General features: G+C 37.6%; 1 protein-coding gene across 1 annotated transcript in view; it reads right to left on the minus strand.

Moving 5' to 3' along the window:
• The window catches only part of Cad87A (cadherin 87A), an 811,032-nt gene that overhangs the window by 24,752 nt on the left and 758,487 nt on the right, over positions 1–27,793 (minus strand). Inside the window, exons 16-26 of the mRNA XM_083131271.1 lie at positions 26,536–26,659; positions 25,404–25,595; positions 24,421–24,518; positions 20,138–20,293; positions 19,747–19,879; positions 17,961–18,176; positions 14,809–14,966; positions 11,309–11,423; positions 9,341–9,495; positions 2,212–2,398; positions 591–811 (exon numbers count right to left, since the gene is read on the minus strand). Of these exons, the coding sequence (XP_082987397.1) occupies positions 591–811; positions 2,212–2,398; positions 9,341–9,495; positions 11,309–11,423; positions 14,809–14,966; positions 17,961–18,176; positions 19,747–19,879; positions 20,138–20,293; positions 24,421–24,518; positions 25,404–25,595; positions 26,536–26,659 (1,755 nt within the window). The remainder of the gene's footprint in view (positions 1–590; positions 812–2,211; positions 2,399–9,340; positions 9,496–11,308; positions 11,424–14,808; positions 14,967–17,960; positions 18,177–19,746; positions 19,880–20,137; positions 20,294–24,420; positions 24,519–25,403; positions 25,596–26,535; positions 26,660–27,793) is intronic.

Here is a 27,793-nt window from a genome sequence, read left to right on the forward strand (position 1 = left end):
AGGGCAGACTGTATTCAGCTCAAATTTACATGAGGTATCAACTGTTATTTACAAAATGACCTCAAGGCTGCAACACTAACTAAGTAAGCTTCAAAATGCCATTTTAGTTATTTTAAATATGGCGCCTCCTATACACACACTAACTTATTTCCCTCGTAGTTAATACATATTACAATAAAGGGTTACACCAGTCAAGAGGAGTGGTTTCTTGCCCTCTGTCAGCCTAAAACTTACAGAAATTCCTCGGCAAATGAAAATTCAATATCTCTGTGCATGCTTACCACCCCAGCAAGTTTACTAATGGAGGAGAAAGTTCGACAATGGCCTCAGTTCGCAGGCAGATGGGTGGAAAGGCCTTCACAGTGGCTCATAAATGATTGCACGTGGACCCCAAAGACTTATTCTTCTTAAGGTATACAGGCACTAACTCAAAGCTAAAAATATATGTAGATCAGCAATAGGTCTATGCTAAAATGCTCCAAACTCGTGCAATCCTACTTACAGAAATCTTCTAGATAAGAAACAAAAACAAATTAAGGTTTTAATTTGACTCTTCCTTGTATGTATGAATTTTAAAAATTGAAAGTTACCTCAGGAACTTCAACAGTAGCATTAGCCAATGCAGGCATGATGAAAGTTGGTTTGTTTTGGTTAACATCTAATATGGTAATATGCACAGTAGTGTGGTCTGAGAATTCACCAGTTCCATTGCCATCTCTGCCCTCTACCACCAACTTATACTGCCTTGGCTTTCCAACCAATGGGGACGATGGATATAAGATCCCACTTTCAGGATGGATTCTGAACACGCCTGAAATGATGAAAAGCAATCATGAATGGGTGAATAAAGTATATGCATGTAACAGAATGCAAATATTCTCTCGTTAAGATCTTATTTTTATCTATTACTGTAGAGACCTCCATCGCAGTGTGGTTATCACAGCATGTTGCAATGCAAGGGGTCCTGGGTTCGAATCCCAGTCTGGGCACGGGTGTTCTTTGTGAGTGTTCCTTCACCAATTTAATCATATCATCACTCACAATCATCTTTGCAATTAGCAAAAAATGACAGAAAAGCATTAAACCAAATGAATTAATAACTATTACTGTGTTTCTTCAGTGTAACATATTCTATGTCACATTGCATAATTTGGTATCTGTATTTTTTTTTCTTATTTTTACATTGTGTTAATGCCCCTTTAGACTAATCGCGATGAGGTATTGATGAAGGGACACACACGAAGAAACACCTATGCACAGGCCAGACTTGGTATTTTAAGTCCACTTTATGCACAATAAGGCTAACCAGGACTGGACTTATACAGTTTAAAGTCGGATCCGAATCACTATGTGCTCCACAAGGTATAGAACCCGGGACCCCTTGATTACAAGGCGACGACACTACCACTGTGCTATCGAGGAGGCACTATGCACAGGCCAGGAGTTTGCCTGAAACTATTGGTGGCCAGATTGTGAATCAACCATTGGCCACCAAAAAGGTTGGCAAGTCAAATAATTAAGTACTTCAAATAAATAACTGAGGGTTACAAATAATGTCCACATTGAGAAATTTTCCACTACTTCAGTGAAGAATTGTTTGATTTTCATATAGTGATTGTGAGTTTTTGTTTATGTCCGTTTGTTTCATTTTACCTCATTCTACAATTAAAATCAGTAATATATGTAGTGTATAATAATTTGAAGGTAGTTAGTAAGCAAATCAATCTGATGTGATCAAAAACCAGAAGATGGGGTAAGAAGCCATGTGCTTACGTATTTCATGGCTACATATCCCTCCTATCCTTCATTGATTTGTCTAGTCAATTAGATGCGAATTTGGGATCAGGTAGTTCTCAAGTCGAAGGATTTAGCAAATACTATTGCAGGAGTTACAATGCAGCAAACACTCAGTGTGTATTGACAGCCCATTAAATAATAATGGTAGGAGTCAGTTGCTTAAGTTATTTGACCCTACAGTTCATTCAACTTCATTTCCTTTACACATGTCCATTAACAGAAATAAAAATAGTTATAAGTGAAGAACACCAATTTTAATACTGCATTTCTATTAGTATTTGGCTTATAATTATTGGAAACTGATCACCTACACATCACAGTTTCCAATACTTTTTTCCCCCCCACAGAATTCACTCAGAATTCCAAAACAATGTATAAAAGCACTTAACTTAATGCATGAAAAGTTATACTTACTTCCTTCATTGCCAGACAAAATTCCGTATCTCACTAAAGAATTGATGCCTTCGTCTGGATCTGTTGCATGGACTTGGATGATTGGTGCCGGAGGGTCAAGCGGAATGTTTTCAACTATGGAAGCTCTGTAGTTTCTTTGGTTGAACTGAGGTGAATTGTCATTCACGTCCAAAAGGTGGATACTGACCTAGAAAGAAAACATACAAAGTTCTTGCTATAAGGTAAAGATGCACTTACTTTGAACAATTAAATATCCTACAAAAATATGTATTGGGTGATTCCCTCGTTAAAGGTCCCAAACTTTTGTCTATAAAACTGCCATTTACTTAAGGTTTGTCTTGAAATTTTGTATGCACATACCTTCAACAGTGTAAAACAGGATCTAACCCATCGCAATAGGTTTGGACTCTTCCAATGACCTTCATTTGTTTTGTTCCGTGACAATGCATCTCAGTAGTGTTGGCTCGAATGTATAGGGATTACAATGTACACAATCGAAGAGCGTGTGTTCATCGTTCGTAAATACTGGCAAATTGGTCCATTAAAGCATGTCAAAGGGCATTTCAGACTGAATTTCGTGTGAGATGTGTACCTTCAAAGGGTTGTATCCAGAAATTGGTTAGAGACAATGGTAAGTCTTGTCACACAGCATTCAGGAGGTCGGAAAATGTCTGAAGAGACAAAACAGGATGTAAAAGAGCGATTACTGGCATCACCATCAAAATCATTGTGAAGACTTTCCCAAGAAACTAATCTCCCATATTCAGTGTCAAAAAGCTGAAAAAAAAAATCAAAACTTACACACTTACCATGTGTCATGTGTTCAAGAATTGCAACCGACAGACCATGAAAAACGTGTGTGGTTTTGTTTATGGTTTCAAAATTTTCTTACTCAGAATCCTGGGATTTTAGACCTCACTTGGTTTACGGATGAAGCATGGTTTCATCTGAGTAGCTATATAAACTCTCAAAACAAGCATATATGGGCAGAAGAAAATCCTCGTGCAATACATGAACAGCCTTTGCATTCTCAGAAAATTGGAGTGTTGTGTGGAGTGTCTTGTAGGCGAATTATAGGCCCTATTTTTTTTTAACAAACAGTTGACATGGAAGTCTACCTGAGAATATTCACTGAGTTTGTCAATCAGTTAACAGATGATGAACTAACTGGTGGATATTTCCAACAAGACAGTGTTGATGGATATTTCCAACATGACAGTGTGACATGTCACACTTCAAATGTCAGCATGAGAGAAATTAAATTTTTTTTTGGAGACCGAATTATCTCAAAAAATCTTTGGCCACCAAGATCTCTCGATCTCACCCCACCTGACTTCTTTCTTTGGGGCTTATTGAAGGAAAAAGTATACAGAAATAAATCCCGTACAATTGCAGTCCTGAAAGAAGCTATACATCAAGAGATTGAAGCTATTACCGACGGCACTTTAAGAAAAGTATTCCAGGATTTGGAGAGACGTGTACAAGAGTGCTTGCATGTGGAAGAGGACCATTTTCAGCATCGGATATGAGCAGATCTTGTTTTATATTGATGAAGGTATGTGCATACAAATTTTCAATACAAACTTTAAGTAAATGGCAGTTTTATAGACAAAAGTTTGGGGCCTCTGGCGAGGGAATCACGCTGTATATGTATCACATTAACCTCTTGACTACCACTACGTACGGCCCGTATGTAGTTGGTACTTCTTCTTCTTTTCTTTCCTGGCACTACAGTCCATCACAGACCCTGGCCTTCTTCAGAATCTTCCTCTATCCATCTCTATTCACAACCTTTCTTCTCCAACTCCTAATTCCAAGCACACTCAGGTCCTCTTCCACCGAATCAACCCACCTTAAAGGTGGTCTTCCTACTTTTCTTCTCCCATCCATATTCGTAAATGTGATCTTCTTACATACAATGTTGTCTGGCATTCGGTATATATACCCCAACCACCTTAGCCATGTTAGTTTAACTTCCTTCACAATTTCTATATCCTGATAAAGCTGAAATAGTTCCATATTATATCTTCTTCTCCATAATCCATTTTCATATATCGGCCCATAGATCCTCCTCGGAATCTTCCTTTCAAAACTTCATTGACTCAGCCTTCTTGGTTATTATCCATGATTCACATCCATACATTGAAATAGGTCTTATTAACATTTTGTATAGTTTAACTTTTGTTTTTCTTCTGATGTACTGAGACTTCATATGTTTCCCCGAGTCCAAAATAGCTTCTATTTGCCATACTTATCCTGCGTTAAATCTCTGTCAGAGAATCTCCCTTCTCAGTTATATATGCGCCAAGATATTTAAATTTCTGAACTCTCTTAAAAGAGAGTCCATTGACTTCAAAGGTTGCAGTATTAGTAGGCATTTTAGTTATTTCCATATATTTTGTTTTAGCTACATTTACCGTGAGCCCCATTTTTTGTGCTGCAGTGAGAAGGTTAGCTACAGCTTCACGTAATGCTCTTGTTGTTCTGGCTATTATTACTATATCGTAGCTGGTACTATTGACCGAATAGGAAATATTCTTGCATGGTAATGGCCAAGAAAACGTACGAATGCCTCTGGTTGGAAGGACCGAAGTCTACGTGTTGCTGTGATGGCATTTGAGCACGTGACTATCGCAAGCAATGATCAAAGCACGCTCGTTACGCCATCTGTTGCTAATTTATTTATTTATTGAGAAAATTTCAGATACAGCACAGGTGGCCATTTTACACTGAAATTGTCAACAATGAAAACATAATAATAATAAACAAAAAGATATTAAAAAATAATAATTAAAAGTAACAAAATAACACAAAGAGAATAGTAAATTGACAAAAAAATAAGCAAAAATGGCACTATTTGATATTATTTACAAACATTTCTTCTAATAGAAGACCGAAAGGCAAACACGGAGGAAAATATGTTGATTCTTGATGGGAGGTCATTGTATTGTGTGGCAAGTCTGTAAAAGAGGGATCTTTTTTGAATTTGTAGTCTAGGTTTCTTTGTATAAAATAATCGTGTGTTGCGAGTTGTGCACATAGGTACTCGAAAGTGGAATTCCTCAAGGAGTGTGTTACAGCAGATTTTGCCATTCACAATTTTGTATAAATAACTGAAATCATTCTTCAAACGTCGCTGATAAGCAGTTTGTAGGTTTAGAAAAGACAAGAGATGCGGATATGAAAAATTGCATAATGAGGGAACCCTGTATTGAACTATAGCTAGGAAGAAGTGAAAACTGAATCTATTCTAGAAAGTTGAGTGGAACACGCCATGGACCAGACAGGAGAGCATTATTCTATTATTGGGGAAATTAATGATTTGAAGTATAAGGTAAGGGCTGAGTTGTCAGTAATTTCAGTGAAACGATACAGTAAACCTAAGAGACGCATGGCCTTTTTTGTTGTGCTTGTTATGTGTTCTTCAAATGTGAGTTTTTGGTCGAAAACAATGCCTAGGTCTTTGTGAGAGGATACTGCTTGGATGTTATTGCCAGACACGGAATAAGATGACTTTAACAGGTTCTTCTTGAGAGAGATTGTGAGAGTAGTACACTTTTCAGGATGTAATGTAAGGTCCCATGTTAGACACCAGGAAGTAAATGTTGTTGTAATGTAATTCTGAAGAAGATGAGTATCATCGGAAGTGGAGATTTCTCTGAAAATTTTACAGTCATCTGCGAAAAGAAGGTAATTGCTAGAGGGAGCTGTGAGATGGTCGGCAAGGTCATCGACGAATAATATGAACAAGAGAGGTCCTAGAACACTACTCTGTGGAACCCCAGAGAGGACAGGAAGAAAGTTAGAAACAGTTCCTGGAAGAACGACACGTTGTTGGCAATCGCTAAGATAATCTGTGAGAAGGGTTAGAAATTTGCCACGAATGTTGAATCTATTGCATAATTTGTGAATCAGAAGATGGTGACTAACAGTATCAAAGGCTTGGCCAGATCAAAGTATATTACATCTAATTGTGAATTATTTGAAATACATTTCATAGCATGTGAGAGAAAAACCGATAGGTTTGTAAGACAGGAGCTACCAGGAAGAAAACCATGTTGGTTTGAGCTTAAATAAGGAGAAACAAATTTATACAGTCTGTCTTTGATTATTTTTTCACAGATGATGGACAGAGGAGAGAGTAAGGAGATTGGTCGGTGCGAAGAAACAATATTGTTGTTACCACTTTTGTGAATCGGCATGATGTTTGCTTGTTTCCAAGCTTGAGGAAAGATGCCTTCCAAGAAACATCTGTTCAAGAGAATGGAGAGGGGATAACACAAGGATTCCACTGTTTTCCTGAGGAACACAGTGTTGATATCATCCGGACCTAGGGCACGGTGAGCTGAAAGAGACGACAATAGATTTTTCACCTCGTTGGGTGTAGTGGCAAGCATCGTTATGGAGGAGGAACCAACTGGCCTTACGTTTGCCAATGCTGCAAGGGAGGATGGTGGGAGGAAGTTACCGTGAAAATAAGTGTTAAAGAGTTCTGCCCTCCGGTCGCCTATCGCACTTTCACTATCATGTAATTTCAGCTGGAATCCTACTATTTTTTTTTCTTGAGTTTATTAGATTAAAAAAGCTTTTTGGGTTTTCCGGGATTGTTAAAGTGATCTTGTCTATATGTTCCTTGTATTTTTTTCCGAAGAAGATACTTTGAGTGCCGTCGCAGAGCAGCAAAGGTGTTGTGCGTGTGTTCACTCGGGAAGTCCTTCCAAAGTTGCCATGCTCGTGTCTTGTTGGCCAGTACATCCCGCACCTCAGAGTCGAACCAGCACGGAAATCTACGAGAAGCTATTTTACCTGGCACGAGGTCCGTCACCGATGCTTGAATGACAGCTGCAAATAGGGCAGTTGCATCGTCGACGGTTCCATCTTCCAAAAAGCCCCAGGGAAAGGAGTCGAGGGAAAGCCTTATCTCCTCCCACGGTGCTCGGTTCCACAGGTAGCATTTCTTCTGGATCTGGGGTCGATGTCCTCTTCTAGAGGGTGGGGGGATGGAAATAGACATGTCCATACTGTCGTGGTCGGAGCTCAGGAGGTTTTTGCGTGGCGTGATACTAATATCATTCAGGGTGGACAGAACGTAGTCCAGGTTGCTGTCCTTTCTGGTGTTGAACAAATTGTGCTGTTTTAGGTTCAAGCCACAAATGAAGGTTTCAATAAACCACTTATCGTTCGCACAATTTGCTGTTCCATTCTCAGGGTCTTGCCAGTCAATAGAAAGGTTGAAGTCGCCGAAAAGGGCAACTGCTGAAAGGAGAGAATTTCGACATTCTTCCAGGAGGAACAAAGGACTGTTTCTATGCGGTCACTGAAACCTCGACCCACAATATCTCACAATTCCGTTGCAGGTCATGACGTATTTTGCTTGGCCATTTTGCGTTCACACATATCATAACGCCCCCACCACGAGTCGCACGATTGTTTCGATATATAGTGAAATGGCTTGCAAATGGCAGCTCACTGTCACGAACATTTTCCGTTAGCCACGTTTCGGTAAATATTAAGCAGTCATATGCCATGAGTTGACACGCAAATGTAGCACAGTCAGCAAGCTTATTCTTAATGCTCTATGTATTTTGGTAATACACAGAGAAATTTGTCATCGTTTTCACAGGTCCCGGATTTACTTGAATGTCCCCACAGATCACAGCCATGCAGAGGAGGTGAGAGTATCGGACTGGGGTCCCCTTACCTGCCGAGTGCTGTTCCCTGGTGCTGGGTGAAGTCATCGCAAAGACATGCACACGTGTTGCTGCGAGTGCCGAAAACTGAAATCTCCTTTCAGCACATCTCCACTGCAATAGTTCATGAGAATCTTTTGGCACAATGGAGGAAACACTATACCGCAGACACGAGTACACCAGAACTAAACTCAGAATGAGAAAAACCACTGAAAAATCTCGAAAAACAGGACAACGATGAGCACCACTTCTACAACGTGCCTCCATCTTGCCTTGATAACCGTGCTATTGAGGAAACCTGTGTGTTTTAGGTGTTACTTAGGCGTTTTTTAGGAGAAAAATATGGAGGAGGATAGTAGTTCATCAGATTATGTTCCGGAAGAAGAGGAGAGTGACTGTAGTGACTCTAAATATTCAGATATATCCGATGTGGCAGACAGGTGAACCGGAAGACCACACAAAGTTCATGTTAACCACACACTGTATTCAATTTTTCAATATATTTTGGATTTTCACATTTTTTCTTTGTTTATTTGTTTTTCAACACCCCTTTACATGTGTCTGATGGGGGACTGAATAATGTTAATTCTAAGGTGATCTTCCTCATAGTACACCCAATTGTCAACCTCACTTCCACATAGTACATCCTGGACTGCATTTTGCAGACTAACAAGGCTCTGGCGACTGGCCCTATGGCCAGTATAATTCTGTGTGTGTTGCCCTGCATTTTTGTCCTTGTGTGTGCCGAGTGCCCGTTTACAGTCTCAGTTTTTACCTGAAGTCAGAATATTTTAATGTTTTAGTAACACGACATTACAATTATGCTATTTTATATATGGAAAGAGGCTAGACCCCATATAATGTGATGGGTGCAAAATAGCCTAAGTGTTGACGCACCCAAAATTTTAAATTCAAAATTCAAATTCAAAATAATGTTAATTCTAATAATTTGAATACGAAAATTATGGAATTAGCAACCAATGTGATAGATGATTTGTTTGCACTATTGCCGGGTGTCGCCTAATGCTCTCCACATAGCATGGTCGTGGTATCCTGCTCTCTATCTACAGCCTGGGATGCAAGAGGTTAACAAGCACTACATTTCCTTTCAGCAACATTTCAGTACTTCCTAGTGTACATTTTCACAAGCATGTAACTGATACTTACTTAACTGTAAAAATGTCAGTTGCATGGCTTGAAAAAAATGTACTGTGGGAAATGCTGAAACATCTCCAAAAGAAGAAATACATGTAGTGTTTATTAAATGTCATGTGCATATTTTTATTAGTCTGAAATGTAAGCATAACATGAGAGTATCGGCAATAGTGTGCGAGAGACGTCTGCTGTTAGCCTGCAAAATGCCCTTTCTAAAGCCTCCTGCACTATAAAAGCAAACTCCTCAGTTCATTTAAGTAACAAGTTAAAGTAAGGTTACTTACAGGAACTGCTATGGTCCTTCTGGTTGGTGCTGGTGCTCCATCACTTGCGGTTACTTGGATGGTAATTTCTGGAGTCACTTCTCTATCCAGAATGCTTGGATTCTGCACCACAACTTCACCAGTCTTCGTTATTGTGAAGTCAGCACTATGTTCCCCTGTGTACATTAAAACATATTTATAAATTAAACCCTTTGACCCTTTAAGTAAACAATTTTGTGCAAAAAATGAGCATTACATTATTTTTCAGTTAAAGGTATAGCAGATGAGAGTTGAGGTCAGTGTCACTATTGAAATAATAATGAAAATTAAGCTGAATATTGAATTTGCTCGAACTGCAATCTGCAAATGGCATAAATACAAAAGTTTAATGGCAATCAAGTTATATAAGAAAGTAGTGTTAAGCACAATTATCAAGAAAGCTTTCAGTCTCTAGTGCAAATCCCACATAAATCAGTATAAAGTATTATACATAATTGTAAATCTACAACTTCAACAGAACAAATTACACATACTCTTTACATTTTGTGTTGTACTACATTTCACATCCAAATTAAGTTGAGTAAAAAATAATAAAAAAATCTTTAATAAATCATAATAAGAAGAAGGAGGAGGACGATAGTAAGAATACAACATATCACTGGCTCTTGAACCTGTTTGAGTTTTACTGAATGTCTTCAATGGCATGACTAAGAACAAAAATCATACATCAGAAACCTGCTATGCAGACCCTTTATTACAAATATAGCCAGCCCTATGCCCATATTGGAATCTGATAAACAAAAACTGTACTGGGATCACTTGGTTGGTTCAAGCAACAGGCAAGATATCTTCTACATGGACAAGCTTCAGAAACTTGTCTTACTTGTCGATAGTTATGTTTCTAACACATAATCTGGAAACTATATATGCAGAGAAGATACAAATGAATAATGACCTAGCCAAGGATATAAGGATGAGCAATTCCAAAGACTCTGCATCACAGGTTGGAAAAGCTAAACATAAAATGCAGGACCTATTTAAAACTCTTGAACATATTTTTTGTACACGTGTACAATGAACAAAATTGGAGCGAAAACACTAACATGTATATTGAGTCAAACAATGGAAATAATAATGATGACGACAGTGTACACAGCTGGCTCTGTAGACAAATTCATTAACTGTAATTTTACGAAAGGTTCTTTGGGCCTTGCCTTGGCATAGGTGTTTCTCTGCGAATGTCTCATCATTCATTTCAGCTTATCATTCATCCTCATTGGTATGATTAGCCAAAGGGCAGAGAAACAACACAAGGTAAGAAACATAGAAATAACAATGAATTATGAAAAAGTACAAATAATTCAGCAATAATACATTATGTATTCAAATCTACTGTAACCTAAACCTTATCATACTTCATGTATTTTTCTCATTGTAAATAACAAAGTGAAGCAATTTTTCTCATGTAGAAAATACAGTCTACACTTTAAATGGAAAATAAGTTGGATTATTTTTTTGGAATATTATGCCGCTAAGAAAAAGTACTAGTTACATTTCATTTAACAATTATAACACTAACACTGCAATTGTGACTGATATAGCCTCCCTTTCAAGGACTCCTGCAGAGGGGGCATTGCCTCCCCTGAGGTATCTGGAAAGATTTCATATAATTGAAATGGTGAAATTCTAGTGTGAAAACATGGACAAGGAGTACTGAGAAAGACAGCAGATGAAGTACCTATGCAAATTATCCTAGTGATGAGAATGCAGTATGAGAACTTTTTAAACTGGGGGAAAGCATCACTCTAGGTTTCTCCCACTTTAAGCACTGCTATCCCCTGAGAAAAATCCTGCAGGCGGCCTTGCTCCCTTTATGAACAAATGTAGCAGTTCCTAATTTTGTAATTCCGCAGATTTCTTTGATGGTCTTTAAAATGTAATGAAGAAAATACATCAATATATAAAACTATTAGAAACAAAAAGTTATACCCAGGAGGTTGTAAGCAACAATTCCAAACTCTCCTTCATCTCCATCAGTTGCATTGACTGTTATAACAGGTGTTCCAACAGAAGAATTTTCTTCCACTACAGCATAGTATATGGACTGAAAAGAAGAAAAAACACTCATTAGGGACAACATTAAGTTATATACATACTTTGAAGAAGACAAAACTATTGTTAAAATTAGGCTGAGTTGATATTGATGTTGATATATCAGTATCAGTTGAATTTTATTTGTTGATATTGGGTGACACTTGTCCAGAATTTTGGTCTTTTTTACGGCATCCGCAAAAAATGCCATGTAACACTTTCACAGAGTCTAATTGGGTCCTAGGTTCGATACTTGGTATAGGCACATGACACAGTGGTTCGAATCTCACTTTAAACTGTAGGTCCAGTCCCGATTAGCTTTTCTGTGCATGATTTGAACTTGTTAACAACACAGAGTCTAATTATCCTGGAAAATATGCAAAATTCCAAGCTTACGATTATTTCCACCATTATTGTGTAAAAAACTGCATATTTTTTTTTCGTAAAAGAGATTTTAATAATGTAAAAAAATGTACTCACTCTTTGTAATGCAATAATTTTGAAACAAACAGACTTACACATACTAATCTCATGTGGACGTGTAGTGTAACTGTTTAATTTGTTGTGGGTAGGTGGCATTGGCAATTTGCGCTGCGCAAAAACGAGTGTTGGAGCGATCACGCCAGTACAGCGGAAGACAGTCGAGTAGCCACAATTGCTGCAGTATGGTTATCATTTGTGGAATGCAAGGCTGTATTGAAAGGGTTCTGGAAGTACGAGAACATTCAAGAGGTTCAACGGCAGCGGCAAAATGAGTTTGGAACACGGCCTTCAACACGTCGAACAATAGCCCGTATTCGTGATAAGTTCGAATCCGATGGAACTGTTCATGATGTGCACAAGGCAAGATCCAGCCGCCCACGAACAGCTACAAGTCGAGTCCAGTGTTGCGGTGTTGCAACATTTCACCCGATCACCGCAAAAATCAGTGAACCAGGGAGCGTGCGAAGGTGGGGTGAGCCGGTCTAGCGTAAGATGCATTCTGAAGGGTGCACAGTGGAAAGTGTACATTCCAAGACTGCTACATGTGATCAACGAGGACAATCCGGATCGTAGGGTCGAATACTGTGAATGGTTTGAGCACATGGTTCGAGAGGATGGGGAATTTGCAGGGACAGTTGTGTGGTCTGACGAGGTGCAATTCAAACTTAACGGTACTGTGACTGCCACAATTGTGTCTACTGGTCGCCTGTCAATCCTCATGTTTATGTGGAGAAGGCGGTGAATCTACCGGGGCTTAACGTGTGGTGTGGTCTGTCATCGCGTGGTTTGATTGGTCCCTTCTTCTTCGAGGGTACCGTAACCAGTGATGTGGATCTTGAAATGCTTCTGTCAAGGATTTTGCCTGCTATCCGAACCCTGTTTGGCAATGAAATGTTTTACCTGCAGCAAGATGGAGCCCCACCTCACTACCATCGCAATGTCAGGTCGTACCTGGATGACACTCTACCCGGACGGTGGATAGGTCGATGCGGTGCTGTTGAGTACCCACCTCGGTCCCCTGATTTGACACCACTGGACTTCTACTTGTGGGGGACCGTCAAGGATGACGTGTATCGACAAAAACCAACTACACTCCACGAGCTACATGAAAAAATAATAGCATCATGTGCTGCCATTATGCCAGATACACTGATGGCCGTAGTACGGTCTGCAGTTCGGTGCCATCGGAGTTGTTTAGAAGTTGTGTAGTCATTTTGAACATCTAACATAACTCTCTCTCAGCGCCAAAAATTGTACCCGCAAGACAATTTTATCAGAAGATATGGACTATCAAACAGTGAGTACATTTTTTTGGATCCCCCATATTCTGTTGTAATTCTTGAATATTTTGTAACAAAACTCTGGTACTCACCCACTAATGTTAGTAAATATTTTGAACAACTGTTAATTGTTACAATTTTCAAGCATCATTAAGAGTATTGGCATTGGTATGGGTATTGGTTCAGAGTGGTATTGGCTGAACCCTAGTTAAAATAGTAACATACCTGCTACAAAATTATCCACAGTTAACAGAAAATGTATGCAAAATTTACTAGATCAAGAAACAAGGATGAAAATTGACAACAGGAAGTGTAAGGAGATGGACATGGGAGAAGAATGTGCACTGCAGATAAACTATGCAACAGATAGTGGCAATTCTGATGTCAATAAAAACTCTAGAAATTTTTGTAGGAAACCACATGAGTGCTTAGTTACCATAGACTTTCCATCGGAGCAGTAGTAGCAACAGTAGTGATTATGGTTAATGGTAAGTAAATTGGAGAAGGCATTTTGTATGTTGGAATGTACAAGAACCTTGTCCATGGTGACTGTGCAGGGATGATTTTGAGCTGAATTTCAGGAGTCCCCATGCCCTGCAATCTCTAGGAACTTTGGAAACATATCACTATTGGTGTGGTACTGATCAACTGTGGTATGCTAACACACGTGGGGGATGAAATGCATATTGGGTTACATATCTGCCGCATCAGCAAAGGTGGACACAGATAGCATATGTGAGGTGTGTACAAAAAACTTGGAGAGTTTGTCATTATGTTGGCATCAGAATTACCACTATTGTATTGTTTATCTGTAGTAAATTTCTAAAATGTTTCACAGACTTATGAATCACTCCACGTACAACACATGTAATTATATAAGCAGGAGAGGTTGGACAATGCCGAGAGAGGCAATTAAAATGCACACATTGAAGATGTAATTCTTAGAAGTGCTGTAGGAATGATCAAAAAAGTCATAAAAAGAAATGTGGAGATTTGAATTTGTTTGAATTGTTTTAAATCCACTTTATGCACAGATAGGGTAACCGGGACTGCATACAGTTTAAAGTGGGATCTGAACCACTGTACAATGTGCCTCCACCAGGTATCGAACCCAGGACCTGAGAAGATTTGACAGAGCAAGGGTAGTGAAGCAGCTGAACAGAATAGCTCAGCTGCAGATGAGTTGCTTTGGGCATATGAAAATTTGGTTTGGTTTGAGTTGCTGTTTTAAGTCCACTTTATGCACAGTAAGGCTAATCGGGACTGGACCTACAGTTTAAAGTGGGATCCGAACCACTTGTGCCTCCACTGGGTATCGAACCCGGGACCCCTTGATTACAAGGCAAAGACGCTACCACTGCACCATGGGGGAGGCCCGGCATATGAAGAGAATGAGGGCAGAAAGACTGATAGTACGCTGCACAAGGAGTTGAGGAGAGGCCAAATGGAAGAGCAAGATGTTGGTGGAAAGAGCAGGTAGTGAAGAGGGCAAGGAGAGAAAAGGATTGGGATGGTGTGGAAAGAGAGTAGTAATGTAAAATCAGAAGATGGAGAGGCTTGACTTCTGTGCCAACCCAGCAGAGACTGGAAAATATGAAGGGTGATAATGATACACGAAAAAACCAAAACACATACCTCAGAAAAGACTGGATCCATGTCATTAATATTGAGTATATTCACTGTCACATCTGCAGAAGCTGAGAACTGAGGCACACCAGAATCATATGCAACAACGGTGAAGTTCAGAGCTTTTGTCTTCTCAAAATCTATAAGCTTCTTTGTTTGTACAACTCCTGGAAGGATAAAACAAGTCGTGTTGTGGATACATTCATCATAACATATGATATATGTATATTATTGGTGGGACAGATAAAAGCATGTCACCATGTAAATTTATTAATATAATTGCCCATAGTTTTACAAATCTGATATTCCTTTGGGCATGTAATTGAGTGCACAATTTTTTAAGGTGAATGAAACGTTTATCATTTTACACTGGCTCTCTAGAATATCAATTATTGGAAACAGTAAATTTTATAAAGGTTGCATACACTATGTATCATTAAGTTGTACAACCTTAAAAGAGAGAAGTTGTAACTTCTTTTATATTGTCTCAAGTAACCCTGATTATGGTTCATGAGATATAAACCTAAGCTATAAACCTAAGAAAAATTAATTGCAACATAACATTACTTCTGATAATATCCCACACATGATAGATGCATAAAAGTGGTTTATAAAAATTATATTATCTAGCACTACTACTGTTATACAAGGTGAATTCAATGAATAACCAGAAAAGTAGTATAAAAAATCTAAAATACGACTGTGATTGTTATATGTGAAGGCATCTGTAAGCTATTCATAACTGGGGCTCACACACCTGCCTCGCACATGGGATGCTGGGAAACAGTTACACAAGATGGTGGCACCCTTACAGGAGTGCTCCAAGCTGGAGCAGCGAAGTGTCGTGAGATGTTTGTTTAGTGAAGGCGTGAAACCGATAGAAATTCATCACCGCATGACAGTTCAGTATGGTCACAAGTGTACAAGTGGGCTGAGAAGTTCAAACAGGGTATAACCAGTGTTGAAGATTCTCCACGTCCAGGTCGCTCTATCACTGCAGTCACGGAAAGCAACATTGCTCAAGTGGAGGAATTGATACGGGAAAACCAGCATATTACTGTCAGTGAAATTGCTTCCCAGATGGAAATAAGCGTAGGATCAGCCCACCATATCAGTCATGACATACCTGGGTGGCCACTATAGTACCATAATAAAATTCAAGTATAATTCCTGGTTTTCAAGGCGAACTTTGCACAAATTCAATAGTACAAGCAGATGTTTTCTCTATTTCAACCTTGCGTATTACTGCCTCTCCACCCCCCACAAATATATTAACAATATAAAGGGTCTGTGCGATTCCAATGTATCCAAAAAAATCTAATTCAACTCAATTGAACACTATATATATTTAATTTAAGTTGCGGAGTTTACATTTGTCTCACATACTCAGACTAGAAATACAAGCCATAAATGTTACGGGATATAATAATCTATGAAAAATTGTTAACTGTACAGGGTGGCCACAAAGTGGGTTTTCATCGGAAAGAATGTTTAATTGTTGTTGATTTGCAATCGTTCGACCATGATGAAACACATGACACTTGATTTTAAAGTGCAAGCCGTACCGTCCTTGTCATGTAAATGAAATCTCTGATGCTGATAGGACGTGGTGCCGGAATATCTCTGCAAAACATCTGCCAGGACATGGTGCAGAATTCAGATGTGCTACAATCATGATGGTCTCCATACCGATGTCCTGGACAAGTGAACTATCAGGTACGTGATCACATCGCTATAACAACAACAACCACTATAGTATTGGAAACAAAAGGGGGGAGGGGTATGCCCATTTTGTGACCTCCCTGTATAAGAATTTCATTCAAGATATCTTATCTTGCAATAACCTTCCGTCTGTCTGCAAAGGATATTAACAAAGCAAACGGAATGAGAGAATTCTGTTTTATTTTCCAAGCAGCTTTATTTTCCTTCCTAGATAAAAATAAAGGCTAAACTGTGAAAAACTTTCCTCAGGGCATTTATGAATGTGTATAAATTCAGTGGGATTTGGATCAATAAAAGTTGCAATTTTTTCACGTCTATGAAGAAAAATTTAAGCAGAACACGCATAATTCCCAGAGCCAATAATTCATGCAGAATTCCTGGAATTCCCGATGAGTAGCCACCCTGCATACTAAGGTTCAGGAAAGTGTGTGCGAGGTGGGTTCCAAAACGGTTGACACCAGAAATGAAGGAGAGACATGTTGATGTGTGCAGGGAACTTTTGCGCCATTATGAAGCTGACAGTGAGGCATTTCTTCATTGTATTGTCACTGGAGATGAAAGTTGGGTCCATTTCTATGAACCTGAACGTAAGAGGACAACAATAGAATGGCAACATCCTTTGTCTCACAGACCGAAGAAGGTTCGTGCTCAACAGAGTGCCGGAAAGGTTATGTTAACTTTGTTTTGGGACCACAAGAGGACAATTCTTGAACTTTACATGCCCAGAGGTCATAATATAAACAGTACCACCTACTCCAAACTGAAACCAGCCATTCTGCAGAGACGACATGGTCTGGTGTCCACTAGTGTGCTTTTGCTCCATGACAGTGCGAGACCACACACTGCCAATGTCACATTGTCTACCATCGAGGACCTAAAGTTTGAGTGCTTAACCCACCCTCCATATTCACCCGATCTTGCACCTTCCGATTTCCACACCTTTGGCCCACTGAAAGATGCACTAAGTGGATCAAGGTTCCAGAATGACGACGAAGTCCAGTCAGCGGTACATGAGTGGTTACGCACACGTCCAAAATAATTATTTTCCTGTGGAATCAGTGCCCTTATCAAGAGCTGGCATAGGTGCATTGAACTAGGGGGAGGGGACTATGTCGAAACATAGTGCTGTAGTTCTTTTGGTGCTTGTAATAAATATTTGTTACAACATATTTCTGGTTATATATTGAATGAGCCTTGTATTTACAATTACAACTCTCTCACCCTCTATTTTTCCTCTTTGTTTTGCACAAAATATTTATATTAATTTATTCAATAATCACAATCATGTACCTCATAACTTATCCAGTTTGTTACTGGCTGGCATCACTTGCTAAACTCAAACTGATACTGCCCAATACCACTTACAATAATTAATACTGTCACTTTAGTATTAGTTCTGACTTAGTCCTACTTTCCATTAGTAAGATTAAAATTAATACCTGTTGCATTATTTATTTCAAACGTATCACTTTCTGGTTCCAAGGCATAATATGCAATGTTTGAATCCATGTCCGATGCTGTGTATGTTCCGACTATGGTACCGACAGGTTGCTCCTCTAACAACTCGGTGGTGAAATGTGGGTTTTCTGGTGTCCATGGTTTCCCGAATGTTGGTGGAAAATCATTCACATCAATAATTGTCACAACCAATGTACCTGTAAACAATATCATTTCTTGGTTGTTCTTTTGCTAATTGGTAACATACAGGATATTTTGCAAATCATAGGTGTGTATACAACAAATGTTTAAAAAAGACATTTCAACTTGGAACACTGGTAACATAATGAACATCTTGTAATCACGGGATCCCAGGTTCAATACCTGGTGGAGGCACAAAGTGGTTCAGATCTCACTTTAAATTCTAGATCTATTCTTGATTAGCCTATATGTGCATAAACGAGACTTAAAACAAACACTCACACTCAACTTAGAACATATAATATTGAAATATATTTTACTACAAAATACACTTGTAAAATGAAGTATCTATTATGTATTACCATTTTACCATGCTAGACAAAAATCATGATTCTTTTACAAATAGGTACTGTTACAATTTTGAACAAATTTCCCCAGTGTTCCAATCAAATGGTAAGATGGAACTAGTTATTTATTCAATATAAATACTGACCAATTATAATATATAATTTGATTCAAGAAAGGATCTTATACCTTGTATCTTGCTCACTTCTTTTCTGCCTGTACTAAGTGTGACAATAGGAATGGTTGATCAGAAAATCAGATGAAATTGGTGTAATGAAATTTATAAGATGAAACTGATGTAGAAATGATTGATTGATTTGCTTTATTTTACTTCGCCTTTGGTGCCACTTTTGGCTAAGTTACGAAGATGGGGATGAGTGATGATATGATGAATGAACACTCACAGGCCCAGGCCAGGCCAAGATTCGAACCTGGGACCCATAGCGTCATAGCATGATGTGCTAACCTCTCCACCAAAGGGGCGGGCAGATGTAGAAAGAAACACAAAGCTACACTCGTACCAAGGCTGGAATTTTAACAAAGAACGTTTGGTGGTGGTAGGATCGTTTGTTGAGCACTAAAAGTTCTATTACAGTTCTAATCAGATACAATAAATTGACAAATCACCTAAATCGAACTCAATGTATTTTGATTTCCACTAAATACAATTTGAAAATATTGCACTTACACTAACTCATTGAATGGAGGTCTCCTCGATGGTGCAGTGGTAGTGTCATTGCATTGTAATCAAGGTGTCCCGAGCTTGATACTTAATGGAGGCACATAGTGGTTCAGATCCCACTTTCAACTGTAGGTCCAGTCCCGATTAGTCTTACTGTGCATAAAATGGACTTAAAATACCAAATAAATCAATCAATGAATAGATTTCTATAATGTATGCTTGGTGGGATTTTATTGTGTTATATTACTCTGGTTGGCACTACCTGTCATAATAGCTGCAAGATACCACTGACTATAACTGATGTGATGGGCATCCTGTTCATCAGTATGATACTACAAAATATACTAACGACAACAAATTTTGCACTGTTTCATGAACAAGATATCCTAGAAGAATGCAAATCTTTAGACTCTAATAACAGTTAATTGAAAAATAATTCTAGTCTGAAATTTTCATAATGATCAATTCATAATACACTCTTATTAAAGCACATAAGTTATAATTAAGAACTGGTATAAAGGAATATGAATTCAGGATAACACAAATAATGAATTAATTACCTTTTCCTTCTTGTGGGGTGGAAGCGCTAATATCAGTAACTTTAACAGTCAGTCTAACAATCGCAGCCACCTCCCTTTGAAGAGATCGGGCAACAGACACCTCACCAGAATTGGCATCAATTTTGAAGAATGTCTGGAATTAAAAAATTATAATTATGTACAAATGTGGGGAAAAAATTAACTATAAAGCAGAAAAGCAGTTTCTAGGGATCCTTATAGGATACAAAGGGAAATATTTTGAAAGAAAATAAACCATTCGACACATCAGAATTATTCAACTTTCATAACAAGAAAAATAATGATTTAATGTAATATTACATATACTTATTAATTATTTAATTTAATTCTCATATTTTACTGAAGAAAAAGTACAAATTAGTAGTAGAAGTACCTTAAACACCTCATTTCCTGAAACTTGTTTTCCATTTTTGTCAATTGCTGTGATGGGTTCCATTACAGAAAATGTCAAAGAATCAGATGAGTTAACATCAGGATCTTTGGCCTCAAGGGTATAGAATACTTCTCCAGGGGCAGCATCCTCAGACACCTGCAAGTAAAAGTTTATTTCATTATTACTATGTATAGGTTACTAATGATTTTGTTGTGACTTTGTAACAATAGTCACATTTCTCATAACAAATGAACTATTCAAATATCCTACAATTTCAAGGTAACATTTGGTATAGTTATTTAAGATGGGTTTATTCGCAACTTTGGAGATGAAATGAAATGGATGAAGAATAATGACAAAGGTATACCCTTGTCCTGGCTATATTCACCATCTTGGACATAAATCTTGTCTGACTTCCTACCTCCAATAGGCCTGAGAATATGAATGCTATGCTCACTAATTTCAGTGAGTTTTGTAAGCAGATTCTTTCAACTATAATAATAATAAAAATAAGTATTTCCCAGCAACATTACAAATAATGTGTACTTGTAATCAGAAACAAAGCTGCAAAGAGCAGTCTAGTGATATGCAATGGGAAAAAAAGCAGACTGATTGTTAACAGCTAATCTATGCTACATACATGCCTCCTCCAGAATCTCTCCCTCAAAAAAATTATGTCGATATTCAAATTTCTATAATATTTAGATCTGTTTGGAATTTCTTACAGAGAGAAATAAAAAGAATTTGTATTTACAGTTGTCTAGATATCAGTAATAGTTTTATAACATCCTAAGTCTAGTTCTTATTACAAATATCCAGGCAATGTACACAGTCACAGACAATAGTCCTATTGAAAGTCAATGGTATCCTTACAACCCAGAAGTGTCTGTGACTATGCTTGAAGACTGCAGAGAACCAGAAAAAATTCAAAATAGGACTCAGTCAGTGATTAGTGATACTTATGTATCAGTATCAGATTCAGAGGTTATCAGTTCAAACTTAATCACCACTATTCTTGTCTGATACTTTGATGAAGCTTGGTTCTCTCTCAAAATATGCGACAATTTTAAATGGTCTAAATATCCTGAAAATTGGACAAAAATGCAATTTTCACTGATTTTGTGTTGAAGCTGAATGGCAAAAGTGGAGTTCTTGCTTAATAATAGCTATTTTAATTATGTGTGAAACCATGAACATTTTAAAACAAAACATTGGTAGTTTGGTGTGGTACAGTTGCAATGAAATACATATATTTTTATGTATTTACCATAAACAGACATAAATCTCCAATTAGAGAAGGTAGAATAATCATATTACACATAATGTGCACATTATACATACATACACAGATGCTTTCTCACACACAAATATTCAAATATACATAGGATTTATATAGTAGTACATACATATGTATTACTGTTCAAAACAAGTTTTTTACTTAAGGTGAGGAGTTACAGTTATGCACCATGTGTGCATTTTGTTTCAATATCGCCCGAATGGGCACTACTACTAAAAAAAACCTGGGCGTATCAAGAGTATGAATTTCTCTCCATGTTGCAAGTGGAAGCGTTTTTTTTTTTTTTTTTATGTTGGTTATTAAGCTGGATACGATATTTGAAAAATATGAAGAATACGAATTTTCAGAATCCCATGTATTCCTTATGGAGAATCAACTTCAACATCAAGTTACGGCTAATCAAATGGAAGTTTTGACTTTTCTGCTAGGCAATCACTTCTTCAAACTGCCCTCTTCCTGTTGATATCACTTTCTATTCCATCGGAAGTTTGATATTCCCTAGACAACAAATCAAATAATACTCCCATATGCCCAATGCATTTCTCCTTGCCTCCTGGCAGTGTTGCATGGTGCATATAAAATAGCTAACTTTCACCTTAAATCGAGTTAAAACTGACTTTAACCCTTAGTTCGCCGCCGTAACACATATGTTACAAAAAAAGTATGTCCCTTGTAGCCGCTGTAACACATATGTTACAAACAGCTTTAAATACAATTATCGAGGGTTTGCCACACTTATATTTGTATATTGAGGTTGAAACACTGACAGTTTGTTCGGGAACTTGTTTTGCAATCTTGTTTCGAAAATTTCAAATTCCCCCCCCTCCTTTCTCGGAATATGTCACGTGTTTGGGCTCACCCAAACATGTGTTCGCTCTTCAGTTGACAGACACAATAAATGCTTGGTATTTACGATGCTGTTTTCCTCCAAGCTTTCAACGCTGTGATTTAGTACTGATAAGGCACACATTCTTCTTTCTGGTGATCCAGCTGAAGTAGTGGCGGGGGGGGGGGGGCAAGGAGAGAGGGGATTGGATGAGGTTTGGCAGGTGTCAGCTTTCTGTCGCCTCTCTGTTAGAAATGCAATGAAGCTTGACGATAGCCAGAGGCCAGAAGCATGAGTCTAAAGCGTGCGTCTATCCAGAAGTATAGACAAAACAAACGATTGCAAAGGCTCCCTTCCCTCCTCTGTTAGGAAAGGCCTCACCATAAAACAGTTCGTATCATATAACAGCTCATCGATTTCCCTAACGCACAATCCTTTCCTTCCGGACATATTTCCACAAAGAGCCGAGTCAACAGGGAAGAAAGATTCACAGTAGCTACACAAGATGCAAGTACGAACGAAAAAAAGCAAAAGTTCGGGTTTTCTCCCCAAAGTAGCTGGAGAAGAGGGGGCAAAGTCCACATTTTTATGATTTTTTCATTGAAATTCGGGGGATGCAGCCCCCGCCCGTAACCCCCCCCCCATGGTTGGGGCATCCAAATTTTACATGGTTGCATGCACTGATCTTCTGCCTGCAAAACAAAAGTTATCCGAAGTAGATTGGTCCCATGGTGTCAGTTATAACAATTTTATGAATAATATGCAAATTGGCTAAAATTCGATCGAGTTTTAAGTTTTGCCTTTATTATTCAAATTGTATTGTACCCACGAACATGAATCAAGTTTCATTCTGTTGCGGAAGGTCTATTCTTTGAAAAAAAAAGCAAAAGTTCCGGTTTTCTCCCCAAAGTAGCTGGAGAAGAGGGGGAAAACTCCACATTTTTATGTTTTTTCATTGAAATTCGGGGGATGCAGCCCCTGCCCGTAACCCCCCTACGGTTGGGGCATCCAAATTTTACATGGTTGCATGCACCGATGTATTGCCTGCAAAACAAAAAAGTTATCCGAAGTAGATTGGTCCCATAGTGCCAGAGTTATTACGATTTTTCTCCATTATGTATACGAATTCAAATTTCCCGCTCAAAGCCTCGGCGACACTGGGCTTACTTTCGTCAGACCGCGCGGCGTACTAAGGGTTAAAGGAGCTAGATTTACGAAGTGCTTCCTAAAGTAATGTTAGTTGTCAAAGGGTTGGGGTGCTGCTATTATCGTTAACTCTAAATTGATGACAATTTACTCTTAGTTTTCACCATCTAGATCTGGCAACATTGCCCATCTCATGGTCATATGAAATCGAAAATAAAGGATTCCCTGAAAACAATATCATGCCAATTACACGTCAACACGGCACTATAAAAAAAAGTAGCTGGGGATATAAGAGGGGGTGGGGCAATGCAGCCAATGTCACGTGCAAAATGTATAATCATGGCAAAAGTTGGTCTATGTGGGCCGGAACCAGTGATGGTATCATAGTGAAGCATGGGGGTGGGCATCCCAGTTCACAGTCAAACAAGTGCACGAAAGAGCCAGATCTGGTTCCAAGAGAGCTAAGTTGGCAACACTGACTCGGAGGGAAAAGCCAGACAGAGACTGTCCCACATGCCCTTGACTGCAATAATTTTAATGTATTTGTATATTTTGTTTGTAACATACAAAGTATGCAACACCCACCATACACCACACTTACAAAATAAATATTCTGAACAACTTTAAATTGTTAGTGTTTTTATTTGGATTAGTTTACACCACTTTTTATTTTGGGTAGGGGGTTAATCATGAAGATGGTGATGAAATGGACAATGTGACAAATACATAAATGTCTTACCCAGGACCTCTGGCATCACAGTGCATCACTCTAACGACTTTTCCATGCAGACCAGCTTTTTTAGATTTGGTGGGAAGCAGTAAGAGTGCCAGTTTATCATCATTTCAAAGCCCAGTGTCGTGTTGAGCCATAACCATGCATCCTGACACATCATTACCAAGTAAGCCAACAGTTATCTTACAGCATGGAACCAGTATACATTGCCATTGTTATGGCATTGCCTTTCAATATAATTACTGATTTTACTTTGTACTTTAGTACAAATTTTGACTTACCTCCGCTCTTTGCGTGGATGGCACAAAATAAGGAGTCTTATCATTGCTGTTAAGAATGCTCACTGTGAGGGTAGTTGTACCTGTGAGAATTGGTGTACCTGAAATAGCAAATCATAACTTAAGTACTGGTGTAAACAATCAAAACTGCCAATGACAAAATATCGAAAATGTGTAGACTTAAGCACCATACCATGAAAGCAGAGAAAGTGAGAAAGGCCTAACATATTTATTGTGTTAGTACTATGAGATATTACTCTCTTGCAAGGGAAAAGAGGGGGGGGAGACAACTTTAGGAATATATACCCATTCTCATTGTTCCAGATGCATAACAATGAATATAGGGACTAACAAATAACAACAACAAAGTCACATTTCCCATTTCCTATGAAAAATTTGGCTGTGATTTTGAATACTATTTTTTAAAATTGAGCAGCAAGTCCATACCATTTAGAATTTTACAATTTATCAAATCCATAAAGTTTATACTGAAACTTAGTATTTAACATGTCTCCAAGCATGTGTCGTATTTTCTTCAAAGAAGAAATAATTAACTGAAGTTAAACTGAAGGAGGGTGCATGCAGTTATTCTATATTTGACAACATTATCTGTGATGTAATCATAGATTTAATTAATCTGCCTCTTTATGTAAAAGAATAATGGATATTGAAAAAAATCATATTGGTATGTCTCTAATAAAATAGTAAACAGTAGATAACATTCATTCTCAAAATTATGAAGAAACTATTAATATTAATTCATAGATTGTGTTCACGATTGATAATATTATCTTGTTGGATAACAAGACACTTTATACAAATTTGTTAATTACTCTTGAGATATATATAATGTTTGAGAATGATATGACAACAATGAAACCAGACTTAAATTTACATGAAGGAGCACATATCAAGGACTATGTATGAACAGTGAGCGTCACTTTATCTTTGGAAAGGATGCAATACAGGTTTAGAATGAAACAAACCTCCATCAACAGCAATGATTTCAATGGTGTAAGTCTTCCGCCTGTCATAATCCAATTTGCTTGCAACCCTTACAATGCCTGTCTCTTCTTCTATCAAAAAATCATCAAATGCTCCTTTCTGTATCCTGTATGTTATTTGGGCATTTGCACCACTATCTGCATCTGTTGCTGCTGTTTGGTCAACGATTGTTGCTACAAAAGAAAATAATAAGAAATACTTCTGTTAGATCAAAACATTGGATATATATTGGTTAAAAATGTCAAGAATTTTACCATATTTTAGCTAGGGCTAATGCATTTTTGGTTTAAATTTTGGTTTTACAAGTTATTAAAAAAAAAAAAATTGGAACTTATAAAATAATTGAACAAGATTCTATCCAAACATAAATAGCTTGTGACCTAGTGCATAATTCTGCCACTTTATTACTGAATTATATGTTTGGATTGATACAACTCTGTGACAAAACTATTACATAGCATTAATTAATAAATTAGGTCCTTCATATAATATTTACAACTTTATACAGGCTCAGCATAATGTCAGTCATCTGTATTGGTAAATTTTACATCAGTACTTTATCACTATTGGGGTTAATCATACTGGTCCATCTTGAATGTGTGTTATTGTTGGCGGACTTGCATGCTTATTAAGAGTTACCATTCCCAAAAATTAGAGATCAAAGAAAATTAACTTCAAACGAGTGGTTAGAACCATTGGAAATCACTAAAAATGGGTGGAATGAATGTTAGTCACTGTAATTTCTGTTAATTACACATAAGACTGGTGCAGGTCATTACAGGAAAACAAAAACTTCAATCTGAAGCAATATTTTTTTTGAAAGTGCAGTATTGTTTTGAGAAAAAATGTGTTTGCTCCTCCCTGAAAAATCCTGTGGACGTCCATACTTTTGCAAATGGTAGATTTCAAATGTATTCATATAATTATATTTTATGAATGTATTATTTAAATCAAGTTAACTCACATCTTAATATTGAAAGACATGCTAGTAAATACCAAAATACAAACAAACAATCGACATGTACATGTAGATATTTAACATCTAGTTGGAATGTAAGAACATGAACAAGTATGACACATTTATTTGTAAAATGGAAGTTAATTTGAACTCACCAAGTGGAGTGTCTTCTTTAACAGATGCTACATAGCTTTCCTTTTCAAAAACAGGGTGATTATTGTTCACATCACGGACAGATATCTTAACACTTGCAGTACTGCTGAATGTACCATCATTTGCCTGAAATTCAGACAATAATCAATATGTAAAAGAGAAAACATGAATTACGGGTTTTTATTACATTCTGTTACATCAGAACATTTTGATCATCAGCCACAAGTGGCATATTGATTTATAAATAAAACTGTTGATAACTTTACAGTTATGCCACTACTACTACTACTAGATTGTAATGGAGCGCACAATTCTTCTATTTTGTTACTATTTTTATGTGCTTTAAGGTGAAACTCGTGTATGCTGATTTAAAAAATTAATTTCTCTAAATGCATAATTCCTTCTTGGCAAAATGCATCGGAATCATCTAGTTAATTGCATTTACTCTGGAGATTCATATATCAGTCAAATTAGTTATGAAAGTTTTGCCATGAAAGAAAATCATTATCAGAATAGTCTTAATATAAATGAATCTAATATGCTATGCACTTTGAACACAGTTACAATGCATATAAAACTAAATTTTTTATTCCAGTTTTGCGATATCTATGTACTGTGACAAATATCACAACCATATTTGATCCCTACTTCAAAACCACAAAAGAGGTAGAAGACTTGTAAAAATTTGTGGAGTGCATTAAGCAAAATACTATGAAAATATGTGTTACTATTATGAAAACTCTAAATTCCAGTTCTCTCCAGAACATCTCCAAATAATGGTGAGGGGTCATATTTTATAGTGAGTTCAGAAAGCTTTACAGAAAATACTTAGTTGATACCTTTAAGAATGTGTTTAATAAATAAATTCAACAATCTTATGGGTCATTCCATGTCAAATCGAACAATTTCAGAAAAGTTTCCAGGTCATGATTTCTTGATTTGGATGAAATTTGGCATGAAGGTTCAATCATGTCTGGAAGGCCTATATTCCAAATATTAGGTTCCTCCGAGAAATGGTTCTGCAGTTATAGCCTGTGGAAGAAGGTGGTGCGCAACAGAAAATGTGATCCAAATATGAGAAATGAGCCTCAGAGCTAACTCAATAACTTTGGAACTATTGATCACAGCCTAGTGATATTTACACACCAAACAAACCTCTTACCAAGGAACACGGGTATTGCATCAAAATACCCTCATCTTGTTTACGTTAGCAAATAAAATACCTCAAAATATGCCTTAAAAAGCCTCACGTGTCAAAAA

The sequence above is a fragment of the Lepisma saccharinum genome, chromosome 11 (assembly GCF_977018435.1).
Source record: "Lepisma saccharinum chromosome 11, izLepSacc3.1, whole genome shotgun sequence".
Taxonomy (NCBI): domain Eukaryota; kingdom Metazoa; phylum Arthropoda; class Insecta; order Zygentoma; family Lepismatidae; genus Lepisma; species Lepisma saccharinum.